The sequence below is a fragment of the Adiantum capillus-veneris genome, chromosome 21 (assembly GCF_014529385.1).
Source record: "Adiantum capillus-veneris isolate H3 chromosome 21, ASM1452938v2, whole genome shotgun sequence".
In the NCBI taxonomy this organism is placed as follows: Eukaryota; Viridiplantae; Streptophyta; class Polypodiopsida; order Polypodiales; family Pteridaceae; genus Adiantum; species Adiantum capillus-veneris.
The window spans coordinates 35,649,864-35,666,719 of NC_140951.1; the positions used below are offsets into that span (position 1 = coordinate 35,649,864).

General features: G+C 44.0%; 1 protein-coding gene across 1 annotated transcript in view; it reads right to left on the bottom strand.

The window, feature by feature from the left end:
* Positions 1-12,625, bottom strand: part of LOC147430775 (uncharacterized) — a 49,709-nt gene extending 37,084 nt beyond the window's left edge. The window contains exon 1 of the mRNA XM_086494448.1: positions 12,462-12,625. Within this exon, the coding sequence (XP_086350574.1) occupies positions 12,462-12,602 (141 nt within the window). The 5' untranslated portion in view covers positions 12,603-12,625. The remainder of the gene's footprint in view (positions 1-12,461) is intronic.
* Positions 12,626-16,856: the final 4,231 nt, after the last annotated feature.

A 16,856-nucleotide genomic window follows, 5' to 3' on the forward strand; every position in this document is an offset into this window, starting at 1 on the left:
ACAGACGCGTGTCCAGTCCCCTGCGTCTAAGGAGGAGTGAAGGAGGCATCGGGAGATGAGGCTGTGGGCCCCACCGGGGAGAGAAGAGGGACGCGAGGCGGGGGTGGAGGTGGAGGTGCAGGAGGGGGAGGAGGCAGGGGAGGCGGAGCGGCAGCGTCTGAGGGAGGAGGTGGAGGCAGGGACGGAGGAACTGAAGTGGCAGGGCCTCCTCAGGCGGCGGGTCTTGTTGAAGGGGGTCAAAACGGTTCCTTGTCGGAATCCACTGCTGCTAAGCTGCAGAAGGTCGGCCACCAAGGGGAGCAGTGCGGCGAGCCCACCCCTGTCGGCGGCGGCCAGGCACCTGTTGCCAACCGTCAGCTGTCTGATCGCTAGTCTCTGTCGAGGTACTAGCCTGTGCGTCTTGTGTATCTGGCTACTGGGCATGCCCAACCTTGGGAGGTTGTGCATGCGTTGTGGGTCGAGGTCTCCTGCAAGGACAGGCCTTTGCCAAATGGCCCATCTGTCTGCAAATGAAACACTGATTCGGGAGACCCGAATACTCCACACTGTATGATGCAACCCCCACTCACCCGAGGCAGCAGTACCACCTTCGGGAGGGAGAGTGTCTCGAACAAGAACCCGCACAGTAGTAAACCTGCGGCCTTGGCCACAACTGAAGCTGCAATGCGCAGAGACTCCAGAACTGTCCCGAACATGGAACCAATCCTAGAGAGAAGAGGGAGGTACTCTCGCCTCAGGCCTGAGAAGCAAACCGAAATCGGCAAATTGGCCTCTTGCTCAAGCACATCTGTAGTAGGGTCAAAATCATGATGCCATCGTCTGAAGTAAGCTCGAGCTGCTCGAATGCCGAGTGGGCTCATCGAAATCACCTTAGTCGTCATCTATGAAGACTCGAACTTTATCTGGTAGTACCCTCTCCCGAGGATCTAGACATCGGTGATCTTGCCCACATCGGAGAGAAGGCGGGCCTGAACTAGATCTCGAACCTCGCCCCGACTGGGCCGAGTGCCAATGATCTTACAGATAACCGAAGTGGCTTGCAAGCGTTCCACTTTGGCCATCGAGCTCGCTTGCTCTTCTGGCGAGAGAGCAAGTCAAAGGGTCGGCTCCGTGGTGTCAGGTGAGGAGGCTTCTGTAGAATCCCTCTGAGGTGGAGCAAAAGCCGCCATTCTGTGTCTGCAGGCGTTGATGAAGACGAGGCGAAGAGGCGGGGCAAATCGATGCCGCTGGGAAGCAATATCGGGGGGGGAGTGTGGGAATTGGGAAAGGCTGTGGCAGCGCGGGGGAGGAAGGGGGGGAGGGGGCAATCCAGGTCAGCGCGAGAGGGAAGGGGATGAGGAAAGCTGGCAGGGACAAGGCAGCACGAAGGGGGGGACAGGTGTGTGTGGGGGGGGGGGGGTGTAACTAAGTCAGACTTTGTAAATAATTAATTTATTTACGAGAAAAGAATTATCTAATTAGTTGTGTGCACATCAGAAAAGATTTAGCAGTTCTGGGGCCGCACGTGCGCCCAGGTTTGGGCCAGTGCACCTCAGGGAGACCCTAGCAGAAAATACCCTGAAGACCTAGCGATTGGGAAATCGGGTCTTCAATGAAGGGGTAGGTAGTAGCCTCAGATTACAGGCTCAAAAAATTACGCGCGCTAGTGCAAGCACAGGAATGAGATGGGGTCCTTAGACTACTAACCCTAAGGCCTGATTATTTTACGGCCTTAGGATAAGTTAGTTAAAAGTATCTTAAATGATTTACGCTGGACCAAATGGCCGGACAAGTGCGAACAGGTAATGCCAGAGCATTGCTGGTACGGCAATGCGCTAGGGAGCAGATAAAGTTTTCATTTGTTGCATCTATGTGTGTAGTTGTGCACTTAATTACACATTTCATTAACTAGCATAGGATTTTTAAAAGTCAAAAGTTGAATGGTTTTAAAGTTTTAAAGTAAGTGTGTCACTTGGCACACTTTCCCATGCAATCTCTCTCTCTCTCTCTCTCTCTCTCTCTCTCTCTCTCTCTCTCTCTCTCTCTCTCTCTCTCTCTCTCTCTTCATGCTAGCGCCCCCTCTTCTGGGAGGCTATAAGAAAGCAGCCCCTCCCCCTCTTGCCAGGTTGGCAATGCACTACCCCCCCCAAGTTGATCATCCTCTACGCAGTGAAGCTCTCCATTGAAGCTTGAGAGCAGCACCTTGTGGTGTATGTGGAGCCTCTGAGCACCCATCACCTAGAACAAGGCCTCTCATGGTTGCTTGCAGCTTTGGGAGAAGTTTCATCGCGTAAAGTAGTAGAAAACTCTCTTTCTCCCTTTTCTAGCTGCTGCAAATTCCCTGTTTTCAACCCCTAATCACTTGTATTAGGGTGAATTTCAGCAAAGTCTTATTAGAATCTCATTCCCCACTACCTACTCTACACATACACCAAGTTTGGAGCATTTCCATCGCGAAAAGGACCTCCATTTTGGCATTGGAATGCGCTCAGGTAACAATTTCTGGTTATGTGCAGAAAATTACAGCAAGCGTGTGTGTGTGTGTTTGGCATGTTTCTGTGGTTGGTTAATTGCACGAATGATTACGTCCAAAGGGGCACAGTTAGCGGAAGATAGACCCTCATTCGTGAGAGCTTCCGATGAGTTTTGTGGAAGGTAGACTCTCCGCTACGAGAGCTTCCCAAAATCTCGCAGAAGAGGATAGATCCTCTCAGTAGTCAGAGAGCAGTTTTTCTACTCTCTCAGTCAGAAGCAGAAAAAGGCCAAGAAAGAATAGAGGACGGGCTTTCGCCCCGTTCCTATGTTTGTAAAGATTCTCCCTTAGTAATAAAGATATTCTCTTTATGGGGGGGGACCAGCCCATCTTCTGGTCCCCAATGAAGTGTCAAGCTTTCTCTCTCTCTCTAATTCTCTTGAGTATTTGAAGTGCAATTAAATGTCACTTTACGCTTCCGTATTTTTGTGACAGTGGTATCAGAGCAAGGTCGTCTCTCTCTTCCTTAAGGGATTGACGACTCTTGGCAGTCTGCAGAAATGGGAGGACACGAGATAGAGTTCTCTCTCCTTCAACAGTAGGTGGAAGAGTTACAAAAAGCTCTCTCCCATCCAGAAGTCCAAAAGATTCTCCATACTCTTGAGAAAGGGAAGGAGAAAATGCCGATGGGGTCGGGAGAAATCCCGCAGAACCCAAAGGCGCCAGAACCAAGGAAAGATCCTTTGATTGGAACCTCCCGCATGCACGAGAGGCACAGGAAACCTCCAGAACGTCATGTGCGGTTTAACCCAAAGGTTCAAGAGCAGGAACCCCCTGATTCCCCTCAGTTCTCTTTCATGAAGGATCTGGATGACATCGTTGCTCCGGAAGACATGTTTCTTGACGATCCGTCGCAACAAGAAGTACATTCAAGGGAAAAGACTCCTGTCCATAAGGAGTCTAAGCATAGAAAGAAGGAGCACCACAAGAAGAAGCACCACAGGCAGAAAACATTCAAGTCGGGAGACAAAGATGTGAAATTCGACACCTACAATGGACGGCGTGACAATGACAAAGCTTTGGCTTTCATCCGCCAATTCGAAGTTGCATTTGCTAAAGGGAATTTTAAAGAAAGATCCAAGCTTCGCCATGTTAGTATGTACCTAAAAGGCACCGCCAGCAGTTGGTGGTTAACCCTTATCCTGGAAGATCGCAAACCCCAAGATTGGATTGCTTTCAAGAAGGAGTTCTACTCACAGTTCCTTCCTCCAGACTATGAGGAAGAGGTAAAGAAAGAATGGGATCGACTTTCACAGTCGGAGAACGAAACTGTTCCACGCTATGTGGATAGGTTTTGGGACGTTCTCTTGAAAGTCACTCCATTCAAGAAGATTGACGATTCGGAAAAGATGCGCAAGTTTGAAGCAGGATTGCATGAAGCCTTGCAAAAGGCTATGAAGCTTTACCCTCGAGGTAACTTGCAGATACTTATGGAATCAGCCCGCATAGCTGATGGAATACATGACAAGGGTACTCCCAGGAAGATGGAGAAAAGCACTTACCATGCAAAGCAGAAGGCTCTCCATGAGCAGCCTACCTCTACTTCTTCTTCGCAAAAGAAGAAAAGAACCGCCTCCGAAGCAGAAGCAAAGCCAAATCAGCCCAAGAAAGGGAGATATCTCTCTCCTGCTGAGTTGCGAACATACATTAGTGAAGGAAGATGCTTCAAGTGTGGACAAGTTGGTCATATGAAGGGTGACTGTCCTACCAAACCTCCACAACCACCCTCTTCCAATGCAGTCCAAGATGTACAGGGAAATACAACCAAGGATGGAAAAGAAAGAGCTCTTCTCAAAGCTTGGGGTAGTATCAACAACCAACGGGCTCTTATTTTGTTTGACCCTGGCAGTACAGACAACTTCATCTCTACCAAGCTAGCTGATGACCTGAACTTACAGCCCAATCGTTTTGGAGTTTCTATTCAAGCACAATCTGCTTTCAAAGGGCAGAACTCAAACTCTACTCCAATCATAGGGAAGTTGAATCTAAAGGTCGACGACTACAAGGATCAAGAGTCTTTCTTACTAGCTTCACTTGAAGGATGCGATGTTATCTTGGGAATGCCTTGGCACTACAAGATGCATCCCATTCCGGACTATGTTCAGAAAACCTTATCCTTTGCTCATAAAGGAAAGGAGTATCTTGTACTTGCAGATGCAGGTGATTGGCGTATCCCTATCGCCAATCACATTGCCATCAAGAAAGAAATGAAAAAGTGTGTTTCAGCGTACTTGATTTTTGCAAGAGAGAGAGATGTGTCTGTTTCACAACTTTCTTCCTCTTTAGAGCAAAAAAGACTTAAGTTATTAGAAAGTTATAAAGATTGCTTCGCAGTTGAACTTCCAAATGAACTCCCACCTTCGCGAGCTAAGGATCATACAATTGATTTGATCCCAGGAAGTTCTCCTCCAGATCAGCCCCCTTATCGAGTCAGTCTAATGCAGCAAGAGGAAATTCTCAAGCAGGTTAACGAACTTTTGGAGAAGGGCTTAATAAGGCCTAGTACTTCTCCATATTGTTCACCTGTCTTGCTAGTACAGAAAAAGGATGGCACATTCCGCATGTGCATAGACTATAGATCTCTAAACAAGATCACAATCAAGAACCGATTTCCAATCCCTCGGATTGACGACATTCTTAACAAGTTACAAGGAGCAAGTGTTTTTAGTCGTATAGACTTGAAGAGCGGTTATCATCAAATCCGCATAGCTCCTCAGGATGTGCATAAGACTTCATTTAGAACAACCTTCGGGTTGTATGAATTCTTAGTGATGCCTTTTGGACTCACTAATGCACCAGCCACATTCAACAGAATGATGGATAGAATCTTCCACTCATATAGAAGCTTCACAGGCGTTTTCTTTGATGACGTCTTAATCTTCTCAGAGACGGAAGACGAACACTATAAGCATCTCGCCTTAGTGTTTGAAGAATTACGCAAACACAAATTATTTGTGAATGCTAAGAAGAGAGTTCTTTTTAAAAGAAATCCACTATTTGGGCCATATAGTGTCTCACAATCAGGTGAGGATGGACCCTGCTAAGATTCAAGCAGTTGTAGAATGGCCTACGCCAACTACAGTACATGATGTACGAAGTTTCCTTGGCCTCTGTTCCTATTATCGGCGTTTCATTCGAGCTTTTGCCGCGATAGCAGGTCCCCTCCATGACCTGACAAAGAAGCGGATTCCATTCCATTGGGGGTCTGGACAAAAACAAGCTTTCGAAAAGCTTAAGTATCTACTCAGTCACGGACCTGTTCTCACCGTCCCTAATCTTCGCAAACCTTTCGAGGTATACTGCGATGCATCTGGAGATTGTGTAGGAGCAGTTTTGAACCAAGAGGGTCACGCGATAGCCTATGAAAGTCGGCGCCTTAAAGATGCAGAGTTGCATGTCTCCATATACGAGAAAGAGCTAATGGCAGTAATTCATGCTCTTTCCATTTGGAAACACTATCTATTAGGAGCTGATTTTATTATCAAGACAGATCATCAAAGTCTTCGCTACTTTCTCACACAGAGAAAGTTATTAGAAAAGCCGATGAGATGGGCCAACTTTCTTTCAATGTTCCATTTTCAGATTTTACATACTTCTGGAACGAAGAATGCAGTTGCAGATGCTCTCTCCAGGCGTCCAAAGATCAATGCACTAACAACAATTTATCATGAAGAACTAGAATCTCTCAGCGAGATGTATCCTCAAGATCCAGACTTCGCCACAATTTGGGCAGATCTTCAAGCTGGTCACTCAAAGCCACCTTATTCCATCAAGGATAATACACTCTATCGTCAACAAGCAATATGCATAGCTCAGCCCTTACGACAGAAGGTGATGGATGAAGCACATAATTCTCCTTATGCCGGGCATCGGGGAATTGCTTCCACCACTAGTGCCCTCGAAAGGTATTTCTTTTGGCCAACACTTGTCACTCCGTGCGGACATTGAAAAACATGTACGTGAGTGTTTAGTCTGCCAAAAAGTAAAATATGACAGACATAAAGTATGGCAAGCTTCAGCCGCTCCCTGTGCCTAACACGCCATGGGAAAGTATTGCCATGGATTTTATTACGGATCTTCCTCGATCCAAGAATGGAAATGATGCAATCTGGACTATAGTAGACAGATTCAGTAAGCAAGCACATTTTCTTCCAGTAAAGAAGACGATCAAAGCTGATCACATGGCTAGAATATTTCTAGCTCAGATTTTTAAACACCATGGATTGCCAAAGACTATTGTCAGCAATAGAGATCCCCGCATGACTAGTCTATTTTGGCAGGCATTGTTTGAAAACTTGGGAACTAAGCTTGACTTTTCATCAGCTTATCATCCTCAAACAGATGGTCAAAGCGAAATCGCTAATGCCACTGTTTTAGATCTCCTCAAGTGCTATGTTTCGGAACGACAATCCGAATGGGAACAGTACTTACCAATCGTTGAGTTTGCGTATCATAATACCATACATTCTTCAACTGGTAAAGCTCCCTTCGAAATTATTTATGGGAAGCCACTCTTACTTCCTATTATGGTTACCAAAGAAAACATCTTCGCCGGAGATGAATTTGTACGCAATATTGATATTGCCCATCAACAAGTAAAGCAAGCGATTCTTCGTACTCAAGAGCTACAAAAGAGAAAAGCAGACAAGCACAGAAGGAATCTCAATCTAAAAAAAGGACAATATGTCCTGCTTCGGTTTGAGAAAGCTAGACTGAAAAAGCGGGTCGGCAAAGGGAAAGTTGTCAAACTTTCCCATAGATTTTACGGCCCTTTCAAAATTACAGATAAAGTCAATGACGTGACTTTCAGATTGGATTTGCCTTCTCACTAGCACATCCATAATACTTTTCATGTCAGTCTCCTCCGACCATATGTTGGACCTCCTCCAGTGGCGCCAGTACAAGAAGATCCTCCAGAAGTCGAAGAGACTGAGGAACTCCTTCATCCTGAACAGATAATACACCACTCGGAGAGACAACTCAAGTCGGGGAGTCTACATCGAAAGTATTTAGTCAAGTTCAAGAATTACACTCCTTTAGATGCAAAGTGGATGACTGAGTCCGATCTTAAGGACTACCCAAACATCTTGCACAGTTATGTTGACGCTCTTCAGTTGAGGTCAACTGTTTAGAACCAAGAGGGATGTAACTAAGTCAGACTTTGTAAATAATTAATTTATTTACGAGAAAAGAATTATCTAATTAGTTGTGTGCACATCAGAATAGATTTAGCACTTTTGGGGCCTCAGGTGCGCCCAGGTTTGGGCCAGTGCACCTCAAGGAGACCCTAGCAGAAAATACCCTGAAGACCTAGTGATTGGAAAATCGGGTCTTCAATGAAGGGGTAGATAGTAGCCTCAGATTACAGGCTCAAAAAATTACGCGCGCTAGTGCAAGCACAGGAATGAGATGGGGTCCTTATACTACTAACCCTAAGGCCTGACTAGTTTACGGCCTTAGGATAAGTTAGTTAAAAGTATCTTAAATGATTTGCGCTGGACCAAATGGCCGGACAAGTGCGAACAGGTAATGCCAGAGCATTGCTGGTACGGCAATGCGCTAGGGAGCAGATAAAGTTTTCATTTGTTGCATCTATGTGTGTAGTTGTGCACTTAATTACACATTTCATTAACTAGCATAGGATTTTTAAAAGTCAAAAGTTGAATGGTTTAAAAGTTTTAAAGTAAGTGTGCCACTTGGCACACTTTCCCATGCAATCTCTCTCTCTCTCTCTCTCTCTCTCTCTCTCTCTCTCTCTCTCTCTCTCTTCATGCTAGCGCCCCCTCTTCTGGGAGGCTATAAGAAAGCAACCCCTCCCCCTCTTGCCAGGTTGGCAGTGCACTACCCCCCCCAAGTTGATCATCCTCTACGCAGTGAAGCTCTCCATTGAAGCTTGAGAGCAGCACCTTGTGGTGTATGTGGAGCCTCTGAGCACCCATCACCTAGAACAACGCCTCTCATGGTTGCTTGCAGCTTTGGGAGAAGTTTCATCGCGTAAAGTAGTAGAAAACTCTCTTTCTCCCTTGTCTAGCTGCTACAAATTCCCTGTTTTCAGCCCCTAATCACTTGTATTAGGGTGAATTTCAGCAAAGTCTTATTAGAATCTCATTCCCCACTACCTACTCTACACATACACCAAGTTTGGAGTATTTCCATCGCGAAAAGGACCTCCATTTTGGCATTGGAACGCGCTCAGGTAACAATTTCTGGTTATGTGCAGAAAATTACAGCAAGCGTGTGTGTGTGTTTGGCATGTTTCTGTGGTTGGTTAATTGCAGGAATGATTACGTCCAAAGGGGCACAGTTAGCGGAAGATAGACCCTCATTCGTGAGAGCTTCCGATGAGTTTTGTGGAAGGTAGACTCTCCCCTACGAGAGCTTCCCAAAATCTCGCAGAAGAGGATAGATCCTCTCAGTAGTCAGAGAGCAGTTTTTCTACTCTCTCAGTCAGAAGCAGAAAAAGGCCAAGAAAGAATAGAGGACGGGCTTTCGCCCCGTTCCTGTGCTTGTAAAGATTCTCCCTTAGTAATAAAGATATTCTCTTTATGGGGGGGGGGGGACCAGCCCATCTTCTGGTCCCCAATGAAGTGTCAAGCTTTCTCTCTCTCTCTAATTCTCTTGAGTATTTGAAGTGCAATTAAATGTCAGTTTACGCTTCCGTATTTTTGTGACAAGGGGGGGGGGGGGTTATGGCGTGCGCAGAAACAGCAGCAGCGAACTCAATTTCCGATAGGACTTCTCCTAGATGAGTCTTAATGATGGATCCTTGTTGGGACAGTTTGCAGCCCGATGGGCAATTGTATTAACTAATAGAAGGAAATTCTTACTTGGAAAAAAATTAAAGCAAGTACTTGCTCTAGCAACAGAGCAAGGGAGCCCTTGAGGGTGGTTGGAACCTGACATGTGGTGTCGTCTCTCTTTTCTCTCTCTCTTTGCCTCTCTTTCATTGTGTTCAATTTAGTTCTCTAAAGGGAAATAAAGTAACCTTGTGTTTGTGCAAAATACTAGATCCGAGTTTAAATCCTTAAACCCTTCCGCTACACCTGACACACTCAATCTTCCCACACTCTCAAATGTCAAAAGTCGGCACCTCGGAATTGTCAGAGCTCGTCCATTTTATGCGACTTTCAAAGGACTCTCCACCAAGGATGCAAATGACCACGCTAGGACGTTTGTATCCCTCTGTAAAGGTCGAGGCCTAAACAGAGAAGATGCCTACTTAGTGCTCTTTCCGTCCACCTTGGATGGCTTAGTAGTTAAAAGGTACAATCAGTTCCAGAGAACCACTTTACAAATTGGCAACACAGCAGCGACAGTTCCGTGAAGCTTTCAGACCAGGTGACTTTCAAGAGAAAGTCTTGGATGAGTTGGTAAACTTGGTGCTCCAACCTAATGAGACATTCGCAAAACTCATGACAAGAACGAAGTCTCTGGTGGCCAAGCTTCCCCAGCAGCCAAGAGACTTCATGATCAAGAAGTGGGTGGAGAAGGCTCTTCCCCAAACGTCTCAACAAAAGTTGCGGGAGACTCTTCGACCTGAAGCAACTCTAGAGGATTTTATTGCGGTTGCTCCCGGGCAAGGCGGTTATTCAAGGACTCCCCCCAAGTAGTGTCCGCCTCAGTCCTCATGGAAAGTGCCTCTGACCCCTTGATTTCTTTAAGCACGGAACTCGAAGCATCAAAATTACAACAAGCTCTTCAGGAGGAGAGGTCCTCCTGTCGAAGAGAGGTCCTCCTCTCTTCGACAAGAAAAGTCCCCACATCAAGAGGCTTTGGACCAAATCAAGTGGGCGCTAGAAGAGCAAAGGCTCAGCAAGAGTCTAAAGCGGTGGTCTGGTGTAGCTCATGTCGCTCCATAGGGCATCCTCCACATGAATGCCCTCTTCGGACGGCTTACTGCCACCTATGTGAAAAATCTGGACATGAAGACAAGGATTTCTACTACCTAAAGGGATTACGGCACCTTCAACAAAGCCTTGCTCCTACTATTCGACAAGGGTCGACACCTCCATCTAACATGGTTTTCCGCTATCGCCATCCAAACTACATGCCACCTTTGTTGAATACACCCCCCTATGCAAGGTTTGTAGAGCAGTTTTCCATCTCAGAGCTTTTATCACGCTAACACTCCCTCGGTCCCTCAGAGCTTCTACACCTCAGCCTCCACCTGCATGCAGCAAGAGCAGAGACCACCTCGTCCTCCGTCTCGCCCGTCCAATCGACCCATTTTGTGCTACAGATGTGGGTGATATGGGCATTACCAAAGCAAATGTCCCCTCCTTGGAGGATCTCCTCCTTGCCGTAATTGCCCTGAGGCTAAGGATCACTACAATAAGGATTTTCCAAAACAACGGGCATCCACGTCTTCGAGCCCGAATCAGAACCAACCAAGGTGGAACCAAACATAAAATATTGTATGTATTTGGTATGTAAGGTACGCACTCCTGTATGAATTGAGGTTTAAGGTACGTAAAAATACGCACTATTGATAAATAACCCTTTTATAAATTTTATAAAAAAAAGGAATTTCACAAGAGAAGCCTACAAATATGTACACTATCACTCTATATAGCTAAATGGAAATCCCTACTTGCATTAAACATCAATCAAGTCACAAGTGACCTACCATGGTCCATGATACGAACATGGGACACAATACCAATTTCAGTGATAGCATGACAGACTATTTAAATGTATAATGATCTGAGTTTTCACTGTTCAGTATTCAGTACCATAAACTGTAAGAGACAATGTACATCATACATGAGTGAAGATCCAAAGATTGACTAATGACAATCAAAATACTGTAAATAGAAAACTCAACACCACAATCATCTCGGCATGAGAAGTTCATATCAATCATGACCAATGTCTAATGCCAACTACAAAAGCTTGCTTCATATGTGACTTGGCGTCTCTCTGGTGATCATGGCCGGAGGCCACAAATTCATACATGAGTGAAGATCCAAAGATTGACTAATGACAATCAAAATACTGTAAATAGAAAACTCAACACCACAATCATCTCGGCATGAGAAGTTCATACCAATGTCTAATGCCAACTACAAAAGCTTGCTTCATATGTGACTTGGCGTCTCTCTGGTGATCATGGCCGGAGGCCACAAACGGAGCACAGACAATGCCGTCCAAACTGCCCATGTGGTACAAACTAATTTACCAACACTATAAATAGAGGCCATTGCCATGAGCCAAAGCATCCAATTTTGTGATATCCAATCCTTGCTATTTGTACACCCTATTAACTTAAGTTATCTATGTCGTCATTTAAGCTTTACCTTGAGAGCGCATGGATGAACAAGGCCATCACATTGTATCAAGTTGGTAATCCAAACAAAAAAAACTCTTGATTGTTTAATTTGCAACGTTTATCTACTTTTATTTACTACAAGATCCTACTTTGCAATTATTTTATCTTACATAATAGACAGGGCAGTCTGATTACAACTACCCTTGTGGCATAGTAGACGGTCCAACTTGTAGGCTCACATTAGTGACTAGCCCTAGGTAGAGAGCAGAAATGCAAGGAAGTAAAAGAAAGTAATAGAGATAGAGTGACAGAACCTCTGTACACAAGGGTTTTATTTTGTTGTTTGATCCCCGATACACACAAAGTTGGATACCATTGAACATTGTTTTGTCAATAGGTCATGACTTCTGCATACGTTTGCATTTCGCTCATACCATATGAGTTGGTATCGTATCAGTGTATCAACTAACAAGAATCCATGAACTTGAAGACACCATTTGCAACGGATGGAAACAAGCTGCCTTGTAAAATGAGTCGATTATGCAAGCGTAGTATGTGTGACTACAACTACGATTATCACTTCATCGTACACACACACACACACACACACACACACACACACACACACACACACAGAGAGAGAGAGAGAGAGAGAGAGAGAGAGAGAGAGAGAGAGCTGACCGGAGGGGCAGATGCAGCAGGTGTCTTGGGAGGAGAGGCGATGGAGGAAAGGGGAGGCGGCACGTGCGCGTCAGCGGCAGGGAGAAGGGGAGGGGGAGGATCTTTAGTGGCGGGGGCTCTTGCATCCGAGCTCGTTGCCATGTTTTTGCTCTACAGTTGACAGTTAAAACTCATTCTCTTCTTGGTTGAGTAAAGGTCGCTTTTTTTTTTTTTTTGGGGGGGGGGGGGGGGGGGGCAAAACTCACAATTGTAAGTGATTGTATTAGAATGTCATACAGAAAATTACAACCTTCAAGCTCGTGCTGAGCCTTGAGGATCCTGAATTACATCATATTTAAGCTAACCCAATGTCCCGGGTTGCTCTAAGCGAGTCATCCAAGTTGTGACCTTTACCTATCACATATATGAGCTCCTCACTTTCTTGTACAAACACTGAGAAACTAGCCACAAAAAGGTCGTTATCAAAGACGCGGCAGTTCCTGGCCTTCTAGATATTGTGGAACAAGCAAAATCTTACAATTTGAGTACAAACAAGAAGGGCAGGACTTTGAAACTGTCTCCCCCCTAGACACAAATCATTCTTGAAGAAGCCTATCTTCCACGTTTTTTGTATCCACTTGCACACCTTCCCTGCCATTACTCTAATAGTCGGACAGACCAAGAACAGGTGTGTGAAATCTTCGCTAGCTCCTTGGCACCCTGAGCACCTATCGGATCCAATGACCCGTGCTTGAATCTTGACGCCCGTTGGTTGAGTAAAGGTCCTAAAAAATGGACAGTGAGATTGCACGATTGTGAGGGGTTCAGCTAAGAGTTGATGATAAGACTTAAGGATTAATTTGTACGACATTTGTAACATTTCTCGTTACAAAACATGATATACTAGACCGTGAGATAGGACACACAGAATTGGGTTTAGAAATCGGACACAAGCGAATGGGTTCATCTAAGAGCTGATGATAAGACTTAAGGATCCATATATACAGCATTTGCAACATTTCTCATTACAAAACATGATGCACTAGACTATGAGATAGGACACATGGAATATGGTTTAGAAATCCAGCACAAGCAAATAGGATAGACCCACATCAGTAAAACCATCCCTTCATTGGCGCTTCTTTGTTCTTGAAGAGAGGCCCGATCAACTATATAATTGGTCCAAAGACCTATCTCACTATCCAGGCCTTTATCGTAGGGGCAAGTTGCACCCATGCTGGTTGAAGACGGTGGTTGCATGTTTGCATTTTGTTTGTTACAAGATATATTACTTCCCTTGATCCTTTCACAAACCAATAGAAAATAAACAGAGGGCTTTACCAAGGAGTTGACACACATATTGTGTTGTTAATTGATGACCGTTAAGGATTACAACAGAGATGCATCAATGTGTCGTGGATCTGAATGATAAGAAAACCAACTTCTTGACATTCACTCAAGTAGCTCATTCAATGTAGCACTTGCATTGCACATGCAGCTTGCCATCTACACCATTGAAGTTGTATACAACAATAATGCTTCATTTGCATATACCACATATTAAGAATATCAATACCAAGCTCTTCTCATGATGTTCCAAAAAAATCTTAACCTCTTAAAAGAAATCAATAGTGAAGAGCATCACTAGTCCTGATGAAGGGACTCAAAAGGAACAACACACCTACAAAATCAAAATTTAAACTCACAAAGGCCTTACATGCATGAGGCCCTACCTTTAAAGCTGAAGGTAAGGACCATATGAGATATTGAGAGATAAACATGACAAATTGCTTACACTTGCACGCCCATGACCATCATTAACGAACAAATATCTTCATGATTTAATAATGGGTGTCACTAAGTCTCAATTAATGCCAATTCACTAAGGGTTGTCATATGGTAACACATGAGTGCAAGGGAGGGGGTTTTACAGAGGTACTAAAGGTTCACTTCACAAACAATGGTCACGTATATAGGGGTTAAAAGGGGCCATTTCATGCACACAAGTGACGGCCCCTGATATTATTACTGAATCATCGGGGTTGTAAATAAGCACACACACAAGTTCCCATGTAAGTTCCACCACCTAGAAGCAAAGTTATCCATGCTTGAAAATATGGTCCCAAGTATGTAAACTAGTTGGTGGTGGTGGTCACAAACAAGATTTGCACCTACACACAACTTACACTTTACCATTTGAGAATCTTCAGTCATTTCTCTTAAAGGTTAACCAGCCTAATGCACTCTTAATTAAAGATAAAAACCCACACACGTGATCTCTCAAAGTGAATGCTCTTTGTAGGGTATCATTGAGCTTATCCGTGTAAGGTATCGTTGAGCTTATCCGTGCAATTTGAACAAGATTCATTTAGGTTTGGTATCATTAATGCGTACATCAATGCATGATAGGATATGGGGGTGATAAAATCCATACTTTTGTGCAGTTTGTGTGGGTGTGAAGATCAGAAAATGAAGCTCCAAGTTGTCTCCATTGCAAGGTACTTGATAGACACAAATAAACATGTTGCATACATGCAATTGATAGGCACAAATCAACATATTACATACACGACCTAGCATGCAATAGGCTACAACATACTTGCTCTCATGTTCAATAATTTGAGGAGTGTTTGCAAAGGGAAATTCTTTGCAACATACACTTTATAGGCATACATACACTTTATAGGCACAAATAAACATGTTGCATACATGCAATTGATAGGCACAAATCAACATATTACATACACGACCTAGCATGCAATAGGCTACAACATACTTGCTCTCATGTTCAATAATTTGAGGAGTGTTTGCAAAGGGAAATTCTTTGCAACGTCCATTCAAACCCATGAAAATTGGAGAGGAGAATCTAACAATAACATTGGATGAGTGGAAAAAGTAAAGTTTTGGAAAAAGAGTGTGAGCATGGAACGTTGGGCAATGGGATGGCTTTAGTAATGACAAACAAGAAGAGAAAGTGAATGGTGGTGGTGGTGGTGGTCATGGTGAGAATCATGGCAATGATGAATGTGTTTAAAAAAACCAAAATGATTATGTTAACCATACATTTGCATCATGTCACGTGCCGCTTCTAAAAACCATTCCTCCATTAGTATCTTGTTAGGATGGAACGAAGGAAGCACCATTTTGGCTTGAGATTTTGCTCCTATTACAAAGGAGGTTCTCGCCATAGTTTTTTGCATTCTAATTTCTCACCATACTGCTCAAGTCTCACAGATATGACATCTTCTTTTGATAAGAAAATTTACAATACTAGAAAGTTCAGTGGTATGATTTTTTTAATGTAAAAAGAGAAAATCCAGGATGTGTCAAACCAAAAGGGCCAATTAGAGCCACTCTTTGAGTGCCCAGAGGGTGATGGCTACATGGTTGCAAAGAGAAAAATTGTTGATAATAAATCTAGGTCCACAATGTGCCTACACATCACAAAGTCTGTGTACCTCACTATAGTGGGTGAAGCTACTATTAGAGCCTTATGGGACAAGCTATGCATTACATATGAGAGAAAAGGCGTAAGTAACAAGGTGTACTTGATGAACAAGCTCTTTGCGCTTCGTATGAAAGAAGGTGACATGGTTTTTTAGCACTTCAATGTGTTCAATGCACTTTTTTGTCAATTGACGTCACAAGGACTTGATTTTGACAATGCAATATGGTATGTTGTAGTTTCCCCTCGAATCAGTGAAGAGACAAACGGGAAGTCCATGGAGCTTGTGATGTTGCAGTTTCCAGTCAACCTAGTGAAGAGACATGCAAGACGTCCATGGATCCTGCAAAGCAAGGTGATGCATATATTGTAAGCGACAAAGGTCGAAGAGGTTGCACTCATTATCGTACCAAATGCAAAGGTTGTGGGAATTCTTTGAAAAAATGCAAAGATTCCTTGTGCACCATTGAGTGCTATCATTGGCACAAGAAAGGACATTTAAAGAAAGATTGTTGTGCATGGCAAAGAGATAAGAAAAAGTCTCAAAATAGCAAGAAGTCTGACAATGACGACAAAGAAAAAGCTAAGATTAAGGATCTCAATGTGCTAAAGTCTCTCAAGATTACAGATGTACCTAAGGTCCAAAGTTCCTCATATATTTTAGTTTTCACCAAAATAATAGCCCAAATGCTCTTATTGCACAAAATGCTAGCTTTGATCACAGATTATGGAGCCAATTTCCATGTGGCACCTCATAGAGGATGGTTCTCTATGTATGAAAACTCATGGTGGTAAAGTGAAGCTCGGTGGTGCCTATGAGCTTGAGATACATAGTGTTAGAGGCATGTAACATTTAATGCACTAGTCACCTATGTGTAGCAGAGATTGATAACATAGTGAGCATTTCATTAAGAACAAGTCCTAATGAGCATAGAGAGAGTACTTAATTTGAGAAAGCAACATAACAATTT